General features: G+C 37.9%; 1 protein-coding gene across 4 annotated transcripts in view; it reads left to right on the top strand.

Annotated features, from left to right (window-relative positions):
* FAM214A (family with sequence similarity 214, member A) overlaps positions 1-18,741 on the top strand; it is a 99,476-nt gene extending 80,735 nt beyond the window's left edge. For 3 of the 4 annotated variants that reach the window (XM_011986420.1, XM_011986412.1, XM_011986403.1), the window contains 4 exons: positions 4,420-4,578; positions 11,267-11,335; positions 13,566-13,765; positions 17,749-18,741. In XM_011986420.1, coding sequence (XP_011841810.1) covers positions 4,420-4,578; positions 11,267-11,335; positions 13,566-13,765; positions 17,749-17,902 — 582 coding nt within the window. In that variant the 3' untranslated portion in view covers positions 17,903-18,741. Of the gene's footprint in view, positions 1-4,419; positions 4,579-11,266; positions 11,431-13,565; positions 13,766-17,748 lie in introns of all 4 variants that reach the window. The other variant, XR_001006720.1, reaches the window with a different exon arrangement.
* The last annotated feature ends 388 nt before the right edge of the window (positions 18,742-19,129 follow it).

The raw sequence follows: 19,129 nt of genomic DNA, 5'->3' as shown, positions 1-19,129 counted from the left end.
GGTATATGTATCTACCTATCTATATATATAGAGAGAGAGAGAGATTTTTTTTTTTTTCTTTTTGAGGCAGTCTCACTCTGTTCCCCAGGTCTGGGTGCAATGGCGCAACCTTGGCCCACTGCAACCTCTGTCTCCCAGGTTCAAGCAGTTCTCCTGCCTCAGCCTCCCAAGTAACTGGGATTACAGGAACACACCACCATGCCCAGCTAATTTTTGTATTTTCAGTAGAGACGAGTTTCACCATGCTGGTCAGGCTGGTCTCGAACTCTTGACCTCAGGTGATCCACCTGCCTCAGCCTCCCAAAGTGCTGGGATTACAGGCATAAGCCACCATGCCCAACCAGTGTTAGTATATTTTACATGTGGCCCAAGACAATTCATATTTTACATATGCCCCAAGTCAATTCTTCTTCCAGTGTGGCCCAGGGAAGCCAAAAGATTGGACACCCCTGATTTAGAGTTTTCTACTGCAAAACCTTGTCATCATCCATTCAATTCATCTGTCCTGTGATTTTCTTCAGTCAGTTCAGTCAAGCATAATACAACCATTGGAAATGAGTTATTTTTCCTATATGAGGGAATCTTAGTGCTTTCTGTCAGTATAAAATAGCTTGTATATTCTAGAATTTTATATAAATACAGTCACATAGTATGTACTCTTAGGGGGGTGGCTTGTGGATTTATTTAACTCAGTGTCATTTTTTTAAGATAATCCGTGTTGTCCTGTGTATCAAGAGTTCATTCATTTTTAATGCTGTTGTATGGATAGACCACAGTTTGTTTATTCATTCACCTGATTTTAGACATTTGGGTTGTCACCAGTTTGGGGTTATTAAAAATAAAGCTGCTATAAACATTTGTGTATGAATTTTTATGTGAACATAAATTTTCATTTCACTTGGGTAATTACCCAGAATAGGAGAGGAGAGGAGAGGAGAGGAGAGAATAGAATAGAGTAGAGTAGAGTAGAGTAGAGTAGAGTAGAGTAGAATAGAGTAGAGTAGAATAGGTAATAGGATAGATGTATGTTTAACTCTTAAGAAACTGCCAAGCTATTTTCAAAAGTGATTATACCATTTTAATTTGCATCAGCATTGTATGAGAGTTCTAGTTCTTCCACATCCTTGCCAGTGTTTGCAATGATCACTCGTTTTCACCTTAATTATTGTGGTTTTAATTTGTATTTCCCTAATGACTATTGATGTTGAGCCTCTTTTCCTGCAGTTATTTGCCAAATAAGCATATATGTTTTCCAAGTCTGAAGTTTGGCTGTACATTTTTGTGACAGTGTCTTTATAAGAGTAAAAGATTTTAGGGTTTTTGATGTCTAATTTAGTAACATTTTCTTTAATGAATCTTACTTTGTGATGTTGAATCTAAAAAAACATTGCCTAGCCCAAGGCTTCTTTACACTAGTACTGTTGACATTTGAGTTAGATAATTCTTCTGAAGGGCTGTTTGTGCTTTGTGGGGTGTTTAGCAGAATCTCTGGCCTCTACCCACTTGATTCCAATAGTACCCCCGTTTCCAGTTCTAGTAACCAAAAATGTCTTCATATATTACCATATATCCCCTGGGTGAGAACCACTGGCTCAACCCAAGGTCACAAAGCTTTTTTTCTGTTTTCTTCTGAAGGTTTGTGTTAGCTCATATGTTTAGATCTGTGATCTATTTTGAGTTGATTTTTACATGATAGGAGGTGTGCAGTCAAGGTTCCCTTTTTTATGCATATGGATGTTCAATTTTCTAGTCTTGAAATCAGGTAATGTGAGTCCTAACTTTATTGTTTTTTCTCAGAATTGCTTAAACCATTTTAGCTCCTTTGTTTTTTCATATAAATTAGAATCAGCTTGTCTATTTCCACAAAACAGCCTGCTGAGATTTTGTTTGGCTTACTTTAATATAGATCAATTGGAGGAAAATTGACATCTTAAAAATATAAAGTCTTTCAGTCCATGAAATCTGTTTATTTAGATATTCTTTTATTTCTTTCATCAGTGTTTTATAGATTTTAGCATGCATATCTCAGACATCTTTTTTTAAAAAATAGGGGTAGGGACTTTTCTCTGTTACCCAGGCTGGAGTGTAGCTGCGTGATCATACCTCATTGCAACCTCGATCTCCTGGGTTGAAGCATTCGTCCCATATCAGCCTCCCGAATAGCTAGGACTCCACACTTGCACCAACACACCCAGCTAAAATTTTTGTAGAAATAGGACCTTGCTGTGTTTGCACAGGCTTTTCATAAACTCCTGGCCTCAAGCAGTCTGCTCACCTCAGTCTCCCCAGCTGCTGGGATTACAGGCGTGTGCCACCACGCCTAGCCCAGATTTTTGATATATTTTTGTAGATGTATACCTAAGTATTTCATGTTTTCTGGGATATTGTAACTTAAAAATTGTCAATTGTTCATTGCTAGTATTTTTAAATGAATGTATGTGTGTGTGTTATCTATAAAAAATCAGTGATCTTGTTCAACTGATTAATTTCAGTAGATTTTTAAAAATAATCCTTGGGATTTTTCTACACAGATAGTCTTGTCCTCTATAAATAGGGATAGTTTTGGCTTTTTATTTTCATGCCTTTTTTTTTTTTTTCTTGTCATACTGCACTGAGTGGGGCCTAGCATATATGCTTGTATATTAAATTTACAAAAATCTAAATTATCTCAGATAGAGTCAGCAACTAATATTGGTCATTTGCCTTAATCCATAAACATTTTTGTATGTGCCTCTCCTACGAAAATTTTTTGCATCTTCAGAATGGACTTCTTATTTAGGACACATTAGTTGAGTACTTACTATATGCTAGGAATACAAAGTTTAAATGATAAAGTTCCTGCCTTAGAGACGTTTATTGTCTACTGGAGAAGGTGGGCATATAATTTACCCAGATGGGTAAATAATTTATAAACTCAAGTAATTAGCATTGTAATAGAAGTTTCCTAGTACTTGTATATCTACTGTCTCTGCTAAAAAGGGATTGAGGAAAGCTTTACTGAGGAACTGTCATTTGAGCTTGGTCACAAAAGATGAGAAGGAATTTGCCGAGTAAATTTGTGCAGGAATCAGAGATTCTAGACAAAGGGAACTACATGTGTAAAGGCACATGTGCAAATGTAAAAGAGCATGGCGATGCTGGAAAGGATCAAACTGGAGCTGGAGCATGGGACTCTGTACATGTTGGGAGAGATGAAACAAGAGGCATGGTGGAGCTTAAGTGCTGTGCTATGAATGTTGACCTCATTCTATAGACAGCAGGAAACAAAGTTTTTAAGTGGTAGATGATACTATAAGCCTTTAAAAAAAAAAAAAAGAACTCTGGCAGTACTACAGAGGATACACTACAGATAGAAAGACTAATTAGAAGATGTAGCGTTAATTTAGAGGAGAGGTTATGAGGATCACCTAGGTCACTAGGATAGTGGTGGTGGTGGGGATGGAGATGAGGCCATGAGACTGAGAGGTAAAATCAACAGGATATGGATGGGATTGATTAGAGGGCAAAAAGGAGATATAGAAGGTTGATTGTGACCCAGGTCATTTGGCTTTATCTTTTTGATCAGGAGATTAGAATTGCTGATATGTCACTGTTTCGCATTTAGACTACACAAACTTTTAGAATCATGAGGCTTTGTAACCTTTCTTTTCAAAGAATTGAAGGAATGCTACTCACGTTTCATGATGTATGCATATATGTGTTGATATATGTATATAAAATAAAGCTTGTGAAAAGTTTTATATGTTTCTCATAACTGGGAAGATAACCACTAAATTGTTAAAAGTAGTTATCTCACTAAGTGACCTCGGGGGAGGGATGGATAAGGGCTTCTGTACTATTTCTGTACTTTTAACTTTTTATAAATGCATGTTTTTATGTTTTAAATTAAACGAAATAAAACTTGTCACATACTACAGTATTTATAAGAGAAGCAATTATTTCTTGGTTAGAATTATAAGTGCTTGACTTCATCTTTTAATGGAACTTCCATATATAACCTGTTAGGTTTTCAACTGTTTCTCTGTGCCTAGCACCATGAATAGGCACTGCGAGGGATAAATACCTGCTCTGATAGAGCATATTTTTAAATTTACAGATATAAAAACAACGTAGTAAATAGGCCTAACTAATGCTGAAGTTGCAGGAGAATTCAGTGTGAGTTGGAATAGTGAGAGAAGACCAAACTGTTGTAGGATGGTAGAAGACTGATGGGAGATGGAGTTGACTTCAAGTCAGATGAAAAGCAGAAATAAGGACATGGCAATGGTAACAACCACTGTTCTAGTGCTAGAAAGCATAGTAATATATTTCTTGTTATCACTTCTCTGCCTTTAGGCTAAGTGTATATTTCTTTAAACAGAAAAAAAATGAATGTGTTAGCTTTTTAAATTGAGTTATAAAAATTATTTTGTCTTCCAGGAATCTGTCTTGAACTATCGTTTAGATCCTCTCGGCATTGTTGATGGTTTTACTGCCGAGGTAGGGGCAAGTGGTGCTTTCTGCCCCACACATTTGACTCTTCCAGTTGAAGTGTCATTCTACAGTGTTTCAGATGACAATGCTCCCTCTCCTTATATGGCAAGTATTTTTTATATTGTGTGTTTTCCTGCCAAATCAACCGACTTAATAACAAATTTCTTTAAGTGCTTTGGTACAATTCTTGAAAGTATAAATCACTTCCTAAGAGCTGAATATAAACTAACATGCCAAAGTATTACCTCACGACTTCTTTCTAAGCTAGTTCAAACAACAGATAACCTCTTTTACATTTAAGGATGGTACTAAAAACGTACTTGTTTCTCTTTGTCTTGAAAAAATGGTAAAAATTGATTAGTGACACTGTAATTCCATCGTGCTGAGTTCACACACATTCTCAAATGCTTACTGTGCACTCGGCCCTCTAGTCCTACAAGGCTTTGGTGACATAAGGCTTCTGTAGGGCCCTTTTACTCCTTTTTCTCCTGTTTGGTTTGGTTTGTCTTTGGGCCTATTCTTTTCTAATCCTAGGGTTCTTTTTTTTTTTTTTTTTTTTTTTGGATAAGCTCTCACTCTGTTGCCTAGGCTGGAGTGCAGTGGTACAGTCATAGCCCACTGCAGCCTCAAACTTCTGGCCTCAAACCATCCTCCTGCGTTGGAGCTCCTAAGTAGCTGGGTCTGCAGATATGCGCCACCATGCCTAGCTCATTTTTATGTTTTGTAGAGGCAGGGCCTCCCTATGTTGCCCAGGCTGGTCTTGAACTCCTGGCCTCAAGCAGACCTCCCACTTTGGCCTTCCAAGTGTTGGAATTACAGGCATGAGCCACCACAACTGGCCTAATCCTAGAGTTCTTTAGGATACTAGCTACTTCAGACTCATGCTAATGTCTTAATGGAGAGTGAAATAACTAAGAGGAGTTAGAGCAAGCTTGTCCGGCCTACAGCCCACATGCAACCCAGGAAGGCTTTGAATGTAACCCAACACAAATTTGTAAACATTCTTAAAACATTATGATATTTTTTGTGTGATTTTTTTCTTTTTTTAGCTCATCAGCTATTGTTAGTGTTAGTATATTTTATGTGTGACCCAAGACAATTATTCTTCTGCCAATGTGGCCCAGGGAAGCCAAAGATGGGACACCTCTGAGTTATAGTGTTGAGCCTTAAGATCAATTTATGATTTCACCTTTCTGATTTTTTTTTATTCCAATGGCTTGTGGATAATATAAGCATTCATTTGCAAAAACGATACTGAGTACTAGTATATGATTAGTATCAGCCCTCTTCCAAAAGACAAAGAGAGGTAAGTAGCTAGCCATGCAGGTCTGTAAAAAGTTGACAGTGATGGTATCAAATATGGAGTCAAATCTGGGTTTTCATGTTAGGTGTTACTTTTGAGAAATGCAGATTACTGTAGGCATTGAACATTATAGCCTAGTCTTGCTGCTTGAATTTCCTAACTTACTACCTGGCCCAACTGCTTCCTCTCCTAACATGCCTGTCTCCAACCTTCTAGGTTTTCAAGGACATTAGTAACAATGACTTTTGTTATTAAATAAAAGCTGTAAAAAGGGACATCTATATAATTGAGAAACAACAGACAGGAAAGGAAGCTACTCTTAGGAACCTATATGTGACCTACTCATTATTGGCCCAGTTTCCTCAAGGAAAGCTTACTCCATTCTAAGGGTGAAGATTTTAGTCAAGAGCTTGATTAGTGTTTCACACTTTGATAGAAAAAGCATAGTGGTGTCTGCTTGTTTATTCAAAATTTTCTTTTCCCAACAACATTCATATCTGTGGGTCATAAGCGTGAAGATGCCCAGCACAGGTTATTATCGAATGAAGAGGCCCCCCTTCACAAACCTGCCCAGTTATTACATATGCTACCTGTTCATTTACCATAGAAAGATGTACCCACTTTCCCAGAATTATTTTGGAAAAAATAATTTTGGACAATTAATGAAATGGAAAGTACCACTGAGATAAGTTTAATACCAGAATAAATGCGTATCATACTCAAATACTTACAATATGAGAGTATATCTACAGCCTGTTTGCCTTACCAGGACATCAAGAATCTCATCAGTTTCACACCTTTTATTGGCATGTAGTAATAGAGGATGGAAAGATAAGGTCTAAAATACTGTGATCTGGCCGTGTGCAGTGGCTCATGCCTGAATCCCAGCATTTTGGGAGGCTGAGGCGGGCAGATCACCTGAGACTGGCAGATCACCTAAGGCCAAGAGTTCAAGACCAGCCTGGTCAACATGGTGAAACCCTGTCTCTACTAACAATACAAAAAATTAGCTGGGCATGGTGGCACACGCCTATAATCCCAGCTACTTGGGAGGCTAAGGCAGGAGAATAGCTTGAATCCAGGAGGCAGAGGTTGCAGTGAGCCCAGATCGCATCATTGCACTCCAGCCTGGGCTACAAGAGCAAAACTCTGTCTCAAAATAAATAAAATAAAATACTGTGATCTGTCATTAGTGAACAGAGTCCCTGTTGGCCATTAGGATGGCTTGGAAACAAGATAAAAGGGTAAACTGGCTGAAAATCAGCTCAAATAAATATCTTTGATGGAAATTAATGAGCAAAAGGTAATTTGAACTATGCTTTTAAAAAGCAAAACGCATTAATCTTTCACCTTAGTTGATGTCTAAAAAATGAAGGATTGAGAGATAAAAGATTTTATCACTCCAGAAAGTACTAGAGATGTACACACAGATGATTGCAGATCGTTAAATAGATATTGGCAAGGGTATGAATCAGGTTACTGAATTTAATCTATCCTTTTGAGAATCTCTGATTTTCTTTTCTCTGATAACATTCTTCAGTCAACTATCCCGTTTATATTTTTCCTATGAAAAAATTAGAATATTTTCAAAAAATAGTCTGTATTTTTCTATTAAAAGTTTACTTATTAGGAATGCATTCTTTTTGCAAATGACCCAGTCCCAGTGTTTCCTGCTATGGATTAATTTTGTTCCTCAGGGAATATTCTCTATACTTTTGTAGTTGAGTCTGTTTTCAAAGAACTGATTATGTTTTGGTAAAACTATGCATATCACAGACCAGCAGGGCGAAGACATAAAACTCCTATTTGTTACTCTTATAATAACCTTGTTACTCTGATGATAATTTTGGGACCTCTTATCACAGATTATAGAAATGACTCACACGGGTAAAATTTTAGCACAGAAAATCCTATCTTTGTGGTATAGAGGTGGTATAGGATTTCTCATTAAATGATTCCTTAAAGATTAACTCAAAGCCATATAATATTATTCTCTGGTTGGGAGTCAGTGGTAAAAATGTTCTCCAAGTGTTATATGACAACACTTAGCTGTCTAGAAACTGTTGTATTGTGAAACTAGGCAGAAATATCTAAGGCAGGTGTGCCAGTGGCAAATTTATAATATGACTTTCATTATAATATTATCAGGGCCACGTATGATTTCCTTTCATTTGTAATTAACCAGATCAAGATATATTTCTTTCAGTTTTCCACTTATTTGTGCATATTTACTATTCCATAATAATTTGAGGAATTTTTGTATAAGATTTTGACCATATTTATTTTAACCCTACTATTCCATTTTAAAATCCCAGAAGAAAGGCCAGGCATGGTGGCTCACACCTGTAATCCCAGCACTTTGGGAGGCTGGGGCAGGCGGATGTCTTGAGGTCAGGAGTTCAAGACCAGCCTGGCCAACATGGTAGAACCCCATCTCTACTAAAAGCACAAAAATTAGCTGGGTGTGGTGGTGGGTGCCTGCAATACCAGCTACTCGGGAGGCTGAGGCACAAGAATCGCTTGAACCCAGGAGGCAGAGGTTGCACTAAGCCCAAGATTGTGCCACTGCACTCCAGTCTTTATGACCGAATGAGGCTCCATCTCAAAAAAAAGAAAAGCAAAAATGCCAGAAGAAAATGTGTTTTTCGGCTGGGCGCGGTGGCTCAAGCCTGTAATCCCAGCACTTTGGGAGGCCGAGAAGGGCGGATCACAAGGTCAGGAGATCGAGACCATCCTGGCTAACACGGTGAAACCCCGTCTCTACTAAAAAATACAAAAAACTAGCCGGGCGAGGTGGCGGGCGCCTGTAGTCCCAGCTACTTGGGAGGCTGAGGCAGGAGAATGGCGTGAACCCGGGAGGCGGAGCTTGCAGTGAGCTGAGATCCGGCCACTGCACTCCAGCCTGGGCGACAGAGCGAGACTCTGTCTCAAAAAAAAAAAAAAGAAAATGTGTTTTTCTCTTTTGTGTTAAATATGGTAACTTTTCGTAGGTATTAATATGCTGATCAGTTAAAATGATGAAATTATTACAATAATGATGAATAATAGTAAAATTCCAAATAATTTCCCAGTCCCTTTCTAAAATTCCTAACTTGCCAATGCTACTAGTCTTAACATTGCTTACAAATTGTTTTAAATTGTTGCCTTAAACTTTATGGTTTTTTTCAAAAAGCTATTTTTTTAAATAAATTGATTTAGTTACTGTTACTGTGTTCTAAAAACTATTGGAATTGAATGTATTAAAGGAAACAAGCATAAACTTGGTAGTAGTTGCCTTACCACTTTTACTGTATGTATTTGGTGGGGAGGCCGATGGCTGTCAAGGAAGAACGGTAGTATATTACATGTAGTTATGTGATTTTAAAGATAGCTATTATTTAGGTATATTTTACTTTTTTTTCTGAAACTAGGAAGAAGACGCGTATAATATTCCATACCTTTTTCATGTAGAGTTAATAGCCACACTGTGCTCATTAAAAAAATGTGGTATACAGAGTACCTCATTAGGCATGTAGGGCAGATTGTAAGAGATAAATTGTTTAAGTTTCATTGCTGTTTTGGTTAGGGTTGCGGTTTGTTGATGTGCTTTTTTCATGCTTTAAATAACCACTTGACAAATCTGATTTGTCAAGAACCACGTATGTGTTAACCTTAATGTGTTAATTTAATAATCTGATGTCAAGTGTTGTTCACTTGACGTTGAGGAATCCATATGTCAGAATGTGGCTTTCCCTTTTACCTTTATCCACTCCTTTTTACTTTCTAACCCTGGAACCCAACAGAGAGATGTCACCTAATAGGACAGTCCTGTTTTATATTTGCTTTTACATAAGTTTGGCATGTACAATGTATAATAATGGAATCATGAAATGTAGAACATACAGTTCTCCTTAACTACCTTAACTGCTTGAAAGAAAAGTATTATCCCAGTTAACATAAATGCATCAGCATTCATTTTTTAAAGCTCTTAAGTATCACAGGCTGGGCACGGTGGGTCACGCCTGTAATCCTAGCACTTTGGGTGGCAGAGGCGGGTGGATCACCTGAGGTCAGGAGTTCAAGACCAGCCTGGACAACATTGTGGAACCCCCCCGCTGCCATCTCTACTAAAAATACAAAAATTAGCTGGGTGTGATGGTGAGTGCCTGTAGTCCCAGCTACTTGGGCGGCTGAGACGGAAGAATCGCTTGAACCTGGGAGGCAAGGGTTGCAGTGAGCCGAGATCACACCACTGCACTCCAGCCTCGGTGACAGAGTGAGACAGCGTCTCAAAAAAAAAAAAAAAGTATCGCAATTACCACCAACAGTCATTTGGTTATCCTAGTTATTGATCATCCTGGTTATTGAGAAACTTCTACACATTCCGTTTGAACTTACCTTGTTTTAACAAATACGCTTTTACCCCATTGATTGGATTTTGCAGTAATGAGAACATCCTGAGAAAAACTACTTCATATACTGGAGCAGGGCTCCCAAACCTTAATGTAAATTGATATCATCTGGAGAATCTTGTTAAAATGTATATTTGACTTCATAAGGTCTGGGAAGAGGCCAGACATTTCACAGTCCTAACGAGTTCACAGGTGATGCTGATGATGCTCATCTGAGGATTGTTCTTTGAGTACCAGAACAACTGGAGGACTCCTAATGTCCTCTTTTAGACTTCTCTAATGAAATGACCCTCATTTAGCTTTAACCTTGACTCAAATCAGCTCTCAATCCATTGTGTTCTGATTTAGAATCAGTTTGGATTCTTAGATTCCTTAACAAGTAAATGACCAAACAAAAGCAAAATACCTTAATAATATCAAGATTAAAACACAACATGATATAAGGTTGTTTCTGAAGAAATATTTAATTTTAGGAAAGTGAGATTTTATAGCTTTACTATAGAACATTCCACAGCCTGAAAGTTATTGGTTTAACTTTCATTTTCCACATTTTGTCTTAAACATCTCTTATCCCATAAAGTAGTACCAGGCAGGAATTACAGACTTCCAAATTCCTTTTTTATTTTTTTTCTGTCTTTATTCGGAAATCCAGATATGTAACTTAACTCCCAGACGGAAGAATTGACTTTATTTTGGGCCAAGACTTACTTTCCTACACTTGTGACTTTTTACATGCCCAAAGACCAATAAATTACTTGCTTCTTCATTTCCCCTCTCCCTCAAGATACATGGAAAGGGTCCTGTTACCTTCCTTCATTTCCTTTTTAGTTAGGAACTCTTTACTTTTATTCCTATATCTTAATAGTAATTTTGAGTGCTGTGGCCATTGATGTTATATATTCTTTATAGTGACATCACCAGGAAGAACAGTAAAGTGTTTCCTTAGGGGTAGAAACATAGAATGTATCTCTATTAATTCAATATGAATGTTTTTCCATAGAAATAGAATTCTGAAATTTTAATAAATTACATGAGTTATTTTAGTCTTTTATGTACATATGCATCAGTTTGTACTCAATTTGTCTTCTTTTATTTAAAGGGTGTGATTACTTTAGAGTCCCTTGGTAAAAGGGGTTATCGAGTACCTCCTTCAGGAACAATACAAGTGGTATGTGTTTTATAGCCTACAATTGCAATAATCATTCTCTCACATACATATAGAACTTAGCCCTTTCTCCTGCTACTGCTGCTGCAACAACTTTGGTAAGTAACAGTGGGGCTGCAGCTTTGTTTGGAGTTTCCCTGCTCTGCCCCAGGAATGACCATTTGGGGACCTCCATAAAAGGAAAGCATTAATAAGCTAATCAAGGTGAATACTTAAGAAAAATAGCATATGACAGTTTGCATAACTTCAATAGGGCTCTTTTCAATATATTTAGAACCTAATATTACTGGTGCCTTCTTTTTAATAAATCAGATTGAAATGAACCTATTTAAAAGGAGACCCCAAATATTAGAATTGCTTTGGCAGGAAAACTTGGGAAACAAAATTATTTCTAATAATTTCTAAAATTGATTTAATGAGATGACCACACAAAGCAGAAATATAGTCTGACAGATGTCAGGGCAGAGAAGGCATCATTCCTTTTGGTGTAGGCATTGATCTCGTTTTGGCTCAGGAGAGTCCTCCTATCTCAGAACAGTCTTTCATCATCCCTGGTCTAGAGTTCTGAGAAGAATAATCTGATATTAAGGCCAGCTTGAAATTGAGTTCACTCTAGATCTGACCCAGCATAATCCTGCAAGCCCTCAAATCTATTACAGAGTTTGCAGACTGAAAGAGAGTCTAGCTAAGGCTTGCTCCTCATTCCCAGGATTTGATCTAATCCAGCAAGCCTTTTTATGACCTTTGACCTCACTGTGTTCAGTACTTTGTCAGATCACTTTTACTCATCATCATTGTTCCAATACTGCAAGGAGTCTGTACGTTTGTTTATTTCCTATCACACAGGAATGAAACAGAACTATGTAATATGTGTACGTGTGTATATATATATACACACACATACATAGTAATACATATTTATATAAGTTTTGCTGAGGAGGAATTACCACAAGAATACCACAAGTAAACCGATTTCTTGAAGTAAAGGAGTGACAGTGTTCTCTTGCCTTTGGCTATGTAGCTCGTGAGAAAGTGTGGGTCAGCAGAAAGCTAGCTGTCAGTTGTGATCATAGTGAAGCATAAACTCGGAGGTAACACATTCACCTCTTGTTTGGACACTGCCAACTTTAGTGGTTAATTATAAGTATGAAATGTGGGTATGTCTTCTATCCTGTGTACAGTTTAACTGTGTATAAACATGATTTGAACTCCTGGCTTATGAGGTGTGGTTGTTGAATGTATTAGCCTTAATCTTAAGACTCACTAGATTTCAAAAATTGGATTATGATATTGATATATTTCTCATTTTGATTCAGTGAGTGATGTCCAGTGCCACGGATGAGCTTCTGAAAGCATGGGTACCAAGTTACCTATTGATGTGTTGGTAATTTGGTTAAAGTCAGATCAGCAGCTTGGGGTTTTGTTTAAAAATGAGTACTTTAAAAATAATATTCCTTCAATTATTCATAACCAAGCAACAATTGAATTTAATTCAGTCGTCACCATGGATACATATTTTGGTCTATAATGATATTGAGGATTTTTTTTAAAGCTTAGTTTTGCTACAGATTTTGAAATGATTCCATGTATGAGTAAATGAAGTATTAAGCCTACTTTAGATCTAATATTAATAGATCTAGTGAGCTTTGTTTTCTAAACTTGGGGAAATGTTCAGATAGGAAAAAGTCTCTTCTTTGAGCACCTATTTTAAATTTTATAATAATCATATGTCCTTAAGACATCAAACATGCTAATTTTACTGAGCTTGTATTTTTATTTGAAATATTCTATTTGGTATTAAAATGTGAGAAAAATTAAAACTCAATTTTGAGAAGTTTGAAGTTGATACTCTTTAGCAAAGCTATTATGTTTGAAATAATTGAACTGGAATATTTTAACCCAATAAGGGTGTATTTTGCTTAAGCTAGTAGAACTATTCCTTAAAGTTACTCCTCTGAACAAGGAGTAAAATTTATACATATGAAATTTGTGACTAAAGATTTTGATTTTTACTGGACCTTATATTATTATAAAACAAAAAATTGAACCTTTTAAAAAATACTGAATATTATTTCATAAACTTTTGAAATTATGTAAATTTTAGTCCCTGAAACTGAATTATATTCAGTAGTATTACCTTGTTGTTTAAAATCTTGTTTGATTATTGGCACAATCATTCTGAGTCACAACAAATCACTATTTTTAAGGAATAATTTCTATATTGTTTCTTCAGACCTTATTTAATCCTAATAAGACTGTGGTGAAGATGTTTGTTGTGATATATGATTTACGAGATATGCCAGCCAATCATCAGACATTCCTACGACAAAGAACTTTTTCTGTACCTGTTAAACAAGAAGTGAAGAGAAGTGTTAATAAAGAGAACATCCGACACACAGAAGAACGGTTATTACGCTACCTCATACATCTGAGGTAATGCTTCAAATTAATATGAAAATGTTACTTTAGAACAACTCTGAAGTTTTTAGTTTTTTTTTTTTAAACTGTGACTCTAACTAGACCAGTGTCCCTTGGGACTTTGCTTAGCTTGGGGACTCTTGATGATGTGCCAAGATGCCGAAAGTACATGACATACCTTCCTGTGGTTATTACTTGTTGAATTAAGGAAGTTTTCATTTATAGCTGTTTAATATAAAATATTTTATGCCAAAACAAATGCATCTGGGGCAATGAAACACATTTTCTAAACAAATACTATTTTAAAATGTAATACGAGGGCCGGGTGCAGTGGCTCACACCTGCAATTCCAGCACTTTGGGAGGCCGAGGTGGGCGGATCATCTTCAGGAGTTTGAGACCAGCCTGGCCAACATAGTGAAACCCTGTCTGTACTAAAAATACAGAAATTACCTGGGCGTGGTGGTGGGCTCCTGTAATCCCAGCTACTCAGGAGGCTGAGGCAAGAGAATCGCTTGAACCCGGGAGGTGGAGGTTGCAGTGAGCTAAGATCACACCATTGGACTCCAGCCTGGGTGACAAGAGTGAGACTCCATCTCGAAAAAAAAAAAAAAAAAAAAAGTAATGCGAGCCGTATAAATCATTCTATATTTTTCTTTTTCTTTTTTTTTTTTTTCCCCCGAGACGGAGTCTTACTCCATTGCCAGGCTGGAGTACAGTGGCGCAATCTTGGCTCACTGCAACCTCCGCCTCCTGGGTTCAAGTGATTCTCCTGCCTTAGTCTCCCGAGTAGCTGGGACTACAGGTGCCCACCACCACACTCAGCTAAATTTTTGTATTTTTAGTAGACACGGGGTTTCACTATGTTGGCCAGGATGGTCTCAATCTCTTGACATCATGATCCACCCGCCTCCGCCTCCCAAAGTGCTAGGATTACAGGCGTGAGTCACCACGCCCAGCCAAATCATTCTATATTTTTCAATAGCCATGTTTAAAAAGTAATAAACAGGTAAATTATATGTTTTATTTAGCTCAACCTATCCAAATTTTACCATTTGAATATATAACTGATATAAAAATTATCAATGAGATATTTAATATCACTAACTCCTTGAAATCAAGTATGTATTTTACACTTAAATTTGAGCTAGCTACATTTCAAATGCTCAATAACCACATATGGCTAATGGCTACTGTATTGGAAAGAGAAGTTCTTAAACTTCATTCATTTCTTCAACTGATGTTTATGGGCCAGGCGTGCTTCTAGACACTAGCAAAACAGCAGTGACAAAAATCTGCTCTCGTAGAGCTTATACTCTAGTCCTTCCATTATAAATATCTTTCCCTCTAACTTTTACTACCCAACTCATGGTTCAAGGTTGTGAGAAGCCACTTGTTTGCTCTTGAGGTCAAAGTTGTCAGTATACCAGGGTAAGGTTTTCAGCCCTGAAATCCTAGTTTAGCTCTCAGGATCAATGAGCGAATTGATTGGTTAAAAGAGGGCTCAGTAGACTTTTGCCTGGAACTCTGTTTCTAATAATTGTCTGATCCCTTCCATAGAAAGTCCTCAGTCACATCAGTGATGTTTATCTTAGACTAACTCCTTACAGTAAGGAGCGTTACTCATCAGGAGGAGTCAACTTTCATCTCAGGTCCAGGCAGAAGACTTCTTCAACCTGTTATTGCTGATGGTGACCACCTGCTATCTTTCTTTTTTTTTTTTTTTTTTTTGAGATGGAGTCTCGCTCTGTCGCCCAGGCTGGCTCACTGCAAGCTCTGCCTCCCGGGTTTATGCCATTCTCCTGCCTCAGCCTCCCGAGTAGCTGGGACTACAGGTGTCCGCCACCTCGCCCGGCTAGTTTTTTGTATTTTTAGTAGAGACGGGGTTTCACCATGTTAGCCAGGATGGTCTCGATCTCCTGACCTTGTGATCCGCCCTTCTCGGCCTCCCAAAGTGCTGGAATTACAGGCTTGAGCCACTGCGCCCGGCCCTATCTTTCTTTATATATGCCTTGCAGTGGTGATCTAGAGTGAAAAAGCAGCGAGCTGTACACTCAAGTCCCATACATGAAAGTCTGTTAATTATTCTTCCCAAAGCACTATTTAATTAGTTCTTTCATCTCAGTCTTCTGCCTGTTGTTCTGTATGCAAAAGACATGTTCAGCCAGCATATTTAAACCAAACCTGATACTACCTGATGTAAGCCACATGAGAAATGTTACACAGATTGTGGGAATGAAAAATCTATGAAAAACAGACTTGGAAAACTTTTTTTAAAAGACATGGTATGGCCAGGCGCGATGGCTCACACCTATAATCCCAGCGCTCTGGGAGGCCGAGGCGGGCGATCACCTGAGGTCAGGAGCTTAAGACCAACCTGGCCAACATGGTGAAACCTCATCTCTACTAAAAATACAAAAATTAGTCAGGCGTGGTGGTGGACGCCTGTAATCCTAGCTCCTCAGGAAGCTGAGGCAGGAGAATTACTTGAACCTGGGAGGCAGAAGTTGTAGTGAGCTGAGATCGCGCCACTGCACTCCAGCGTGAGCAAAGGAGCAAGACTCTGTCTCATAAATGAATGAGTGAATAAATGAATGACATGGTATGAAATTGCAGACTATGAGAATACCTCCCAACCTAGAAAAAGATTCAACCCTCTCTGGTTAAACTTGCATTTGACACCATTCCTCTTGAAGTTTAACAACCATAGCTAATTGTAACCAATACTGGCCAGAGTAAAAATCAGCCACCTTAGCTTTTATAATCTCCACATAAGGCCGGGCGCGGTGGCTCAAGCCTGTAATCCCAGCACTTTGGGAGGCCGAGACGGGCGGATCACGAGGTCAGGAGATCGAGACCATCCTGGCTAACACAGTGAAACCCCGTCTCTACTAAAATATACAAAAAACTAGCCGGGCGAGGAGACGGGCGCCTGTAGTCCCAGCTACTCAGGAGGCTGAGGCAGGAGAATGGCGTGAACCCGGGAGGCGGAGCTTGCAGTGAGCTGAGATCCGGCCACTGCACTCCAGCCTGGGCGACAGCGAGACTCCGTCTCAAAAAAAAAATAAATAAATAAATAAATAAAAATATAATCTCCACATAATGACAGGACATTTTAAAGAAACCTTTTTAGGGAAAACGGTATACTTCCCAAAGAATGTTCTCCTTCAGTTTGGGAAGGTGAAAAACTTCAGAGAGGAGGGAAGAGTAAGCCCAGTCAGAGCCAGTCTGCTTTAACATACAGAGCTGTAACCACTACATCTTTCAGCTAGTTCAGGAGTAAAATCCACAAACCCAGAGAGTATTTATGCTATGCCAAGGGAAAAACAAAGAGAAGTTAACACTACAGGGTATGTTTGTCTGTTTGGTAGGTAAGTTAATGTGAGTGAAGATTCCAAATCCCTGCACTGTATTACAGATATTGGCAGTGGATAGAAACAGTTTCATATACGGTTTTGATAGCCATTTTCATTTTACTGCTAACTTTTCTCTTGACTTTTGATGGTGGCTGGGTTTTACTTAGCCTAGCCACTGTTGATTACAGTTTTTTATCAACTGCCCCAAATCATGGGAGGCTAAGTTGTGTGAAATGGGTCTATGGAGCTAGAAGATGCCAGGGCTACAGAGCCCAAATGTAATGTTATTGAGTAATGTGAGTGAACTGCCATGTGAACCTGCAGATGAGGAAAGGTGCGTGTACTGTGGAGTCAGGGAGGAAAAGTAAGATTCTATTTGACACTCAAGATTTACAGGAAGAAGCATCTCAGGCATTGAGGGAAGGAAAAGGAGTATGAGGTATTTAGGGAATGGTAAGAGAGCACGTTTAAATAAAAGCATATGCTTTGGTCTTTAGAAAAGACCTTAAATATCACGTTAAAGAGTTAGTGTTGACCTAATATTGTAGCAAGATTAGTTGTTCCTGCTTTCAAATTTTAATTATTCTAGTTTATTTTAAAGACTCATTCTCTGAAATGTTTTATATTTTGTTTATTTGTTTAGGTTCCAGAGTTCTAAATCTGGAAAGATCTACCTCCATAGAGATGTACGGCTCCTGTTCTCTAGAAAGTCAATGGAGGTTGATAGCGGTGCTGCATATGAACTCAAATCTTACACTGAATCGCCAACAAACCCTCAGTTTTCACCAAGATGTTGATAAGGAGTGATGATTTAAAGTATTTACTCAGTACCCAAGTTTGCAAGTAAAAATTAGCATAGAATGGAGTGTACCAAATTAACAATCAGGAGAGTGGATCCTCTCCCGTTATCCTGGACCAGTTTTTATGAAAGGATTCCTGAAATGAAATCCATATATTCCATGTAGACTGGAAAAACTCATGTCCTAATACTTTTTGTACTGTTGAAACCACTTCATTGGACGTGTTGCAATAGCAAAACCCCCAGTTAGATTAGTGTTTACACATTTTATTTCTCAGTTATTTAATATTTAATGTTTTCCTTAATACTCAAGTGATGTTTGTCTCTAGTGTTCTAATGTAGCACAAATCCTATGTAAAATCATACTATGTATTTTTGACATTAATGTTGAAATCTGAAATATATGCACAAGTCTTTAATTTTGTGTGATGTGTTAAGTGCTGTTCATTTAAGTTATTGAAAATGAGAATAAAATGTTGAGCTTCTTTAAAATTAACACACTATGCAAGCATGTGTACTTCTTATATCTCTCATGTTTAGTTTTTATAACACCATATCCAGGTTGCTATCTCACGCAGTAGCCCTTTAACGTATTGTATTAGCAGTGCAATGTGGACTAAGCTGCTTCACATTCCCTTTGCAAGTTCAGATCATCATGCCCATTCATAGCCAGGATTCCTTATCCCCCAAACAGTTCTATTTTTCCTTAATCACTACTATAGAGTCTTTACATTAAATTACTGTCCTATGCTAGATAATTTTCTCAAACTGTTAAAAGAATATGTACTTTGGAAACAAATTAGTATTTATATTGTAAATATATGCAAAAAAAACTAAGACACGTGTACTTGGCTTTTATTTGTAGATGAGACATTTATGTGATTGAGTGAATTAGCCATTAGGCATTTTCATTCTAGCTCTACAGCTGCAAAGAGGAAGGGGGAAGATGTCTTGAGTCTTGTTCCCAGTTTATCACTAAGCACATCAGAAGTCTCTCTTCCAACACCCTTGGAAAAAACAGGGTGGTTTTTAGATGTTCGTGCTCAGACAGTGGGCAACAGCAGATTAAATAACAAGGCAAAAATACTAGGAATGCTGGTGGAAATCTATGACTGCAAGTTAAAAAAACATACCACTCAAGTAGGCCAGACCCAGGAGACCTGGGAATCTAGAACCTGGTAAGCAGTCTGGAATTGGGAAAGGGGAAAGTCTACTTTCGGACCCA

Source organism: Mandrillus leucophaeus, unplaced genomic scaffold (genome assembly GCF_000951045.1).
Source record: "Mandrillus leucophaeus isolate KB7577 unplaced genomic scaffold, Mleu.le_1.0 Scaffold108, whole genome shotgun sequence".
NCBI classification, from domain to species: Eukaryota; Metazoa; Chordata; class Mammalia; order Primates; family Cercopithecidae; genus Mandrillus; species Mandrillus leucophaeus.
This window is presented reverse-complemented; position numbering and strand designations above follow the sequence as displayed.